Source organism: Myotis brandtii, unplaced genomic scaffold (assembly GCF_000412655.1).
Source record: "Myotis brandtii unplaced genomic scaffold, ASM41265v1 scaffold481, whole genome shotgun sequence".
Lineage (NCBI taxonomy): Eukaryota > Metazoa > Chordata > Mammalia > Chiroptera > Vespertilionidae > Myotis > Myotis brandtii.
The window spans coordinates 712,392-720,590 of record NW_005368381.1 but is presented as its reverse complement, the minus strand read 5'-3'; the positions used below and the strand labels follow the sequence as shown (position 1 = coordinate 720,590).

Sequence of the window (8,199 nt, the reverse complement as noted above, 5' to 3'; positions counted from 1 at the left end):
AAGAAAACACAGGCAGTAAAATCTCTGATAGTTCTCTTAGCAATATTTTTTTCTGATATATCTCTTCAGGCAAGCGAAACAAAAGAAAAAATAAACAAATGAGACTACATCCAACTAAAACGTTTTTGTACAGCAAAGGAAACCATCAACAAAATGAAAAGGCAACGTACTGAACGGGAGAACATAATCACCAATAATACATCTGATAAGGGGTTAATATCTAAAATTAGATATAGTATAATGAATTCATACTACTCAAAACAAACAAACAAAAAAACCCCAATGAAAACAAGGACAGAGGGCCTGAATTGACACTTTCCAAAGAGGACATACAGATGGCCAATAGACATATGAAAAGATGCTCAATGTCACTAATCTTCAAAGAAATACGAATTAAAACCACAATGAGATCTCACCTCAGAAAGACTGGAAGATGGCAGAGGAGCACGGGAAAGCTACACTCATCTCCATCCTGGACTAAACTGGAAGTACAACTAAAATATGGAGCAATCAACCTGAATAACCAACTGAAGACTAACTTACAACCAAGGATTTACAGAAATTACATTGAGACTGGTAGGAAGTACAGAGACACAAAAAGGGCTGGCCTGTTCCCATGGGTGGCAGCTGAGATTCTGGAAGAATATCTTAGCTCCAAAGTTTCCCCCTGAGAAGCGCGGGGTCTCAAACCCAACTGGGGCTCCCCAGTCCAGAGTACCAGAGCTGAGAAGAGGCACCCACATAACATCTGGCTGTGAAAATCAGTAGGGTTTCTGTATGCCAGGGAGAGAGATGAGTCTGCTAGAGACACAAGCACCCTCTCTCTTTTTTTTTAAATAACATCTGTTTTGAAGGACCGCCAAGCCTGCCCTCGCTGACCATGCTGTCTCGGGTGGTGTTTTCTGCAGCCGCTGCAACAGCCCCCTCCCTGAAAAACACCGCCCTCCTCAGTCTGCAGCTGCCGCAGCGGCCCCCTCCCTGAAGAATGCCGCCCTCCTCGGTCCCGGGGTTGTGCAAGCAACAAGGATCTTTCACACTGGGCAGCCAAGTCTTGCCCCTGTACCACCTCTTCCTGAATATGGAGGAAAAGTTCGTCTTGGACTGATCCCTGAGGAATTCTTCCAGTTTCTTTATCCTAAAACCGGTGTAACAGGACCCTATGTGCTCAGAACTGGGCTTATCTTATATTTTCTATCCAAAGAAATATATGTGGTTACTCCAGACACCATCTCTGCTCTATCAACAATAGGGTTGCTTGTCTATGTCATTAAAAAATATGGTGCCACCCTACACAAAAATAAACTCAAAATGGATAAAGGACTTAAATGTACGACGGGAAACCATAAAAATTCTAGAAGAATCCAAAGGCAACAAAATCTCTTGTAAGTTCACTAGTAATCAAGAAAATAAAAGTTTAAATTAAAATAAAGTTGTAAAATGAAAGTAAAGCATCAGAGATTTACTGGTTTTCTTTTAGTACATTGGCAACATTTTAAACATATTGATTATACTCACTTTTATGAGGATATTGGGAAATAGGTTTTCTCAAATATTCCTGGGAGTATAAGTTCATAAAGCCCTTTAAAATAGCAGTTTGGTGATATTTATTGAAATCCTTGTGTGTCCATTAGGTCAACCAATTTTACTTCTGGGATTATATTTCACAGAGAAACTTATGCATGTACATAAAGATGTAGTGCAAATTATTTCAATATTTGTAGTAGATTGAAAATACTAAATGTAAGTAAATATCTATCAAAAGGAAATTTTTAACTAAATTATTGTACATTTACCTACAGAGTATTATGTAGTTTGTTGAAATTTTCTATGATCTCACTTGAAGTTAAATAAACAGGTTCCAGAAAAATACGGTATGATTCTATTTATGTGTATATGCATTCATGTGTGTGTACGCATTTGTACACATGCATGAGAAAGATGAGCTGCCTTACAAATATCCCCCGACATTCACATGCACTCTTTTTTTTGTTTCTTAAGATAAATAATTTTTCAGTAAATCTCCTTTTTACTGAAACTTTTTAAAGTAGATTTATGGCATCTTGCTCGGACTCGGGTAGAATACTTCGTCCAGGTCACCGGGACCCCAGGACCGCCGAGCCTGCCTTCGCTGACCATGCTGTCTCGGGTGGTGTTTTCTGCAGCTGCCGCAGCGGCCCCCTCCCTGAAGAATGCCGCCCTCCTCGGTCCCGGGGTTGTGCAAGCAACAAGGATCTTTCACACTGGGCAGCCAAGTCTTGCCCCTGTACCACCTCTTCCTGAATATGGAGGAAAAGTTCGTCTTGGACTGATCCCTGAGGAATTCTTCCAGTTTCTTTATCCTAAAACCAGTGTAACAGGACCCTATGTGCTCGGAACTGGGCTTATCTTATATTTTCTATCCAAAGAAATATATGTGGTTACTCCAGACACCATCTCTGCTGTATCAACAATAGGGTTGCTTGTCTATATCATTAAAAAATATGGTGCCTCTATTGGGGAATTTGCTGATAAACTCAATGAGCAACAAATTGCCCAACTAGAAGAAGTGAAACAGGCTACCATCAAAGGCATCCAGGATGCAATTGATCTGGAGAAGTCCCAGCAGGCACTGGTTCAAAAGCGCCATTACCTTTTTGATGTCCAGAGGAATAACATTGCTATGGCCTTGGAGGTTACTTACTGGGAACGGTTGCATAGAGTATACAAGGAGGTCAAGAATCGCTTGGACTATCATATCTCTGTGCAGAATATGATGCGTTGGAAGGAACAAGAGCACATGGTGCAGTGGGTGGAGAAGCATGTGGTACAGAGCATCTCTGCACAGCAAGAAAAGGAGACAATTGCCAAGTGCATTTCAGATCTAAAGCTGCTTGCAAAGAAGGCTCAAGCACAGCCAGTTATGTAATGCATCTATCCCGACTGAGACAGCTAGAAACACTTGAGTGATGGACTGGAAACTAGGCTGTGACAAAAGCTTTCTGTATCGCCATCTGCTGGAGTTACAGTTTACCCCACTTAAAAATGAAAAGCGTGAGTTTCATCTAGTGAGAGAATTAAAACAATCTATTGGCCAGTGAGATGTTTATTGTCCTTCTTGCTCTGCATTTTGAGTTGTTCTATGATCACTTTTGAATAAGCAGTTTCCTCTTAATACAATTTGGTACCTGACTAAAGACTACCAAGTTATAATTTAAATTTGTAATTAATGCTATCATCTTACAATAAAGTGACAGTTAAAACAAAAAAAAAATAACATCTGTTTTGATTTGCATAGTAGCTGTACCAATTTATTTTCCCACCAACAGTGGGAAAGCATTCCCTTTTCTCCACATCCTCACCAACACGTATTATTTTTTTGTCTTTTTTATAATAGCCATTCTAACAGGTGTGAGGTGATATCACATTATGGTTTTGATTTGCATTTCCCTGATGATTAGTGATGTTGAGCATGTTTTATGTACTTGTTGGCCATCTGTATATCTGTATTAGAAAAACAACTATTCAGATCCTCTGCCCATTTTTAAATTGCATTTTTTGTGTTGCTATTGAAGTGTGTGAATTGTTTATAAATTTTCTTTCTTTGGGTGATATTTTTTTTTACTTTGCATTTCATATATTATCCAGTTTCACATTCTCATAGGATCCGCAATTGCAATAGCCACCTAGTCTCCCAAGTTTGAAAATGGCAAGAGAGCCACAGTTGTGGCCAAAGGCAAAGCACTGATATGCTCACAAAACAAAAAATGGCACAACTTTTCCTTCATTTTTCTCAAACTTAAATGAAAACTGACACAAAAGCTCATGGCTGGACAATGGGAATTCTTTTCTTCTTTATGCCTCAAACTAAATATTAAACTTCTCTGACAGGGAGAACAAAGTCTCTTTAATAATTAATTGCATACACATGAATATTTTGTTGCACAGGCTACAAAACCACTTTCACCTTTTGGTTGTTTTTGAAGTTTGGAAAGACTGAGGAGCAATGGCAGGGGCGGGGTGCTCTGTGGAGAGGTAAGCAAAATGAGCAGAGAAAGGATGTTCTTAACAGTTGTCCCATCTAAGAGGAGGAAGTGGAGAACTCTGATTTGAAATAAAAAAGAAAATACTCTAACTTTGTTGTGTGGTTGTTGCTGTTCAACCTGGAGGTGTGTGGAGTGAGGGTGGGGGGAGCACAGGGTATAACTGACTTCAGGGATGAGCCTCACTGAAGCAGAATAGGTGTAGGGGTGCAGTGAGACACAAGCACCCTCTCTTAAAGGGCCAACACACAAAATCTCCTTTGCAGCCACTCACTCCGGTGGAGGGAGAGTGGAGTGGGCTAGAGTCATGCGAGTGTATGGCTTTGGAGAGAGAGCTGAGGGGACAATTGCCAGGACGCCCTGGGCTGAGTCACACTACTGCACCGCAGACACCGTATTTCTTGGATGGAGCATGCCCCTGCATACAGCATCAGCCTGGGAAAATGCAATAACCCTACCCTCTGGTCTCCCTGTTGACCCATCCTGTGGAGCTTGTGTCCTGCTGAGGAGTAAGCTGCCTGGGCCAGGGTGAACCAATCTGGGCAGATTAGGGGGTATCAGTTACTGAGTTGTATGGTTTTGAAGTGGGGGCCATGCCTCCGCACTTTCCCATGAACATAACTGGTACCTTCCCCTCACCAGAGATCCACTAGCCCCACTCTCCAGGCTCCTGAGGCCCCACCCTTAGTCTTGGTGGCTCCACCCTGCTGAGATCTGGGCAGAATCTAGGACAAACTGAATTGTGTGGCACTGGGGTGAGGGCCATCCCCCCAAGTTCCCCAAGGCTGAAGGGCCCCACCCTGCTGAGATGGGGCTCCTGGCAGTATCTGGGACAGACCTAGTTGTGTGGCTCTAGGACAGGGGGAATTTTTCCCTCGCAAGCCCAAACAGTGCAGAGCTTTCCCTGCACAAGGCCAAATATTGGTGTGTTTGGGCCTGATAAACTCTGCTGGCCTCACCCTGACAACTCCCCGAGACTCCTCCCCACCACAAAGGTGTGTAAGCACCAAGAGAGTGGCAGCTAGACTTTGAATACCCTGGGAACATTGCTGAGTGGCCTTAAACTCAGCACTGGCACCAAGTTTGAACCTGTATAGATCTGGTGAACAGCACTCACTCCTAATTGAGGATTCACTGAGAACCTACCTCATGCAACTCGAGTACAGCCAGAGGCTCTTTTAGTGACTGAGTCTAACAAGCAGCCAGCAGGCAGAAGCAGGCAGAGGCGAACCTCAGACTTCCTAGGGAATTTTGCTGACCTATCCTCAGGCCTGGTGCTGGTAAGTCAACCTTGGTGTGCAGCTTGATGCTTCCTATGCACAACCAGATCCAGCAGAGGCAGCCACAAATTATGGATCACTGTAGTTCTAAACAGGTTACCCAGGGGGCAGTCATAGGCAGCGTCTGACATTGTCCTGCACCCGAGTCCCTCCCAAGCAGTTCAAGTACCAACACACCCAGTGACCAGCTTCAAGCAACACCAGAGCAGGATCCAATTACCTTCCCAAGTAGCATATCCAAAGGGGGATCTCAGCAGGTACCAGACTCTGCTGAGATGAATTCCACTCTGTGTAATTAGCACCTGCACAGAAGCTAGTACACTGTGGTGAGGGTTGACCCTCACAGTTAGACAGCTGAGGGTCGACCATACACACAAACAGGCCAACAGTAATCAAGATTCAATTAAAACAGGAGGGCCCACATAATCCACACAAGGGCCATTCCAGGAGTACCCAGTGCAGGTGATCAAGGAAACTGTGCCACTGGGTCCCACAGGACACCTACTACAGTAGGACACCCTACCAAGACTGAGTAGCAGATCTACCTAATACATAGAAACAAATACAAAGAGACAGCCCAAATGGGGAGACAAAGAAACATGCCCCAAATGAAAGAACCCATAACTGGAGCTAAATGAAATGGAGGAAAGCAATTACCCAGATGTAGAGCTCAAAACAATGGTTATAAGAATGCTCAAGGAACTTTGGGAAAGAATGGAGGAACTCAGAAGTTGAACAAAGAGATAGTAAGCTTAAAAAAACTCATAGAAGGCATAAGAAAAGAACAAGTCAGAAATGAAGAATACAATATGTGAAATGAAGAATACACCAGAAGGGATCTCTCCCATTGCCCCCGCCCTCCCCTGCCTTCCCTCTGAGGTTTGGCGGTCTGGTCGGTGCTTCTCTGTCTCTGGATCTGTTTTTGTTCATCAGTTTATGTTGTTCGTTAGGTTCCGCGAATGAGTGGGATTATGTGAAATTTGTCTTTCTCTGACTGGCTTGTTTCGCTTGGCATGGTGCTCTCCAGTTCCATCCATGCTGTTGCAAATGGTGGTTGCCTGCTTCAGGATGAAGCTGAAGATCTCTTTCCCATTCACTGGCTGCCAGAAACTCATTGAAGTAAATGATGAACACAAACTTCATACCTTCTATGAGAAGCGTATGGCCACAGAAGTTGCTGCTGGTGCTCTGGGTGAAGAATGGAAGGGTTGTGTGTTTCCAATCAGTAGTGGGAACGACAAACAAGGGTTCCCCATGAATCCCAATGTCTTGACCTATGGCCATGTCACTCGCTGCTGAGTAAGGGGCATTCCTGTTATAGACCAAAAAGCACTAGAGAGAAAAAGTACAAATCTCTTCAGGGTTGCATTGCGGATGCCAATCTAAGTGTTCTCAAGTTGGTCATTGTAAAATTAGTAGGAAAATATATTCCTGGCCTCACTGATATTACTGTGCCTTGTGGCCTGGGGCCCAAAAGATCTAGCAGAATCCGCAAACTTTCCCATCCCTCTAGAGAAGATGTTGCCTGTCAAGATGTTGCCTGTCAATATGTTTAGAAAGCCCCTAAACAAAGAGGGTAATAAATCTAGAACCAAAGCAAAAAAAAAAAAAAGAATACACTAGAAGGCCCTAGCTGGTTACAGTGAATAGAGCATCAGCCTGCGGACTAAAGGGTCCCAGGTTTGATTCCAGTCAAGAGCACATGCCTCTGTTGTGGGCTCGGTCCCCAGTGGGGGGGTGTGCAGGAGGCAGCCGATCGGTGATTCTCTCTCATCATTTATGTTTCTATCTCTCTCTCCTTCTCTCTTCCTTTCTGAAATCAATAAAAATTTTAAAAAAAGAAAACACCAGAAGAAAAAAACAGTAGACTGGATGAAACAGAGGTTCAATTCAGCAATTTGGAAGACAAGGTATAAGAAAACACCCAATTACAGCAGAAAAAAAAAAAAGAATTGAGGATACTTTAAAGGACTCCGGGACACCATAAAGTGTAACAATAACTGCATCACAAGGGTACCAGAAGGAGAATAGAGAGAACAAGGGATTGAGAATTTATTTGAACAAATAATGGCTGAAAACTTCCCTAACCTGGTGAAGGAAAAAGATACACAAGTCCAGGAAGCACAGAGAGTCCCAAACAAGATGACCCCAACAAGGCCCACACAAAGACACGTCATAATTAAAATGGCAAAGGTTGAAGACAACGAGAGAAGTTTAAAAGCAGTTAAGAGAAAGACAGGTGTGATGAAAAGCAAGACCTACAACCAAGACTACTTTACCCAGCAAGGCTATTCTTTTTTTTTTTTTTTTTAGTATTTATTGTTGAGAGTATTAAAGATGTTCCCCCTTTTCCCCCTCATTGGCCCCCTCCATCTGGTTCCTGCACCACCCCAGGCCTTCACCACCTTATTGTCTGTGCCCATAGGTAATACATATATGCATAAATTCTTCTTGGTTAACCTCTTCCCGACCCCTTCCCGCTTCCCTCTGGGATCCGTCAGTCTGTTCCATGTTTCCATGCCTCTGCTTCTATTTTATTCATCAGTTTATTTTGCTCATTAGATTTCTCATTCATTTACTTTTATTTTAGATACACATTGCTGATATATATGCATTTATTGCCATTTTATTGTTCATATTTTTGATCTTTTGTTTCTTCTTCTTCATGCAATACTGGTTAGGTGGTGATGAATTCTTCTAGCTTATTCTTGTCTGTGAAGCTCATTATCTGACCTTCAATTCTAAATTATAGCTTTGCTGGGTAATCTTGGTTGTAGATCCTTGCTATTCATCACTTTGAGTATTTCTTTCTTTTTTAAAAAAATATTTTTATTTATTTCAGAGAGAAAGGGAAAGGGAGAGAGAGATAGAAACACCAATGATGAGAGAGAATCATTGAT

The 8,199-nt window shown here is 42.6% G+C and overlaps 1 protein-coding gene and 1 pseudogene across 1 annotated transcript; both read left to right on the top strand.

Annotated features, from left to right (window-relative positions):
• Positions 1–2,062: 2,062 nt before the first annotated feature.
• On the top strand, positions 2,063–3,077 carry LOC102245250 (ATP synthase F(0) complex subunit B1, mitochondrial). Its single transcript, XM_005876203.2, has one exon. The coding sequence runs from the start codon at positions 2,135–2,137 to the stop codon at positions 2,903–2,905; it is 771 nt and encodes a 256-aa protein (XP_005876265.1). The 5' UTR covers positions 2,063–2,134; the 3' UTR covers positions 2,906–3,077.
• Positions 3,078–6,196: 3,119 nt separating this feature from the next.
• Positions 6,197–6,910, top strand: LOC102244954 (annotated as a pseudogene).
• The last annotated feature ends 1,289 nt before the right edge of the window (positions 6,911–8,199 follow it).

What these genes read in the sequence shown, in the direction of transcription:
- LOC102245250 (XM_005876203.2), top strand. Translation starts at nt 2,135, where the DNA reads ATGCTGTCTCGGGTGGTGTTTTCTGCAGCTGCCGCAGCGGCCCCCTCC.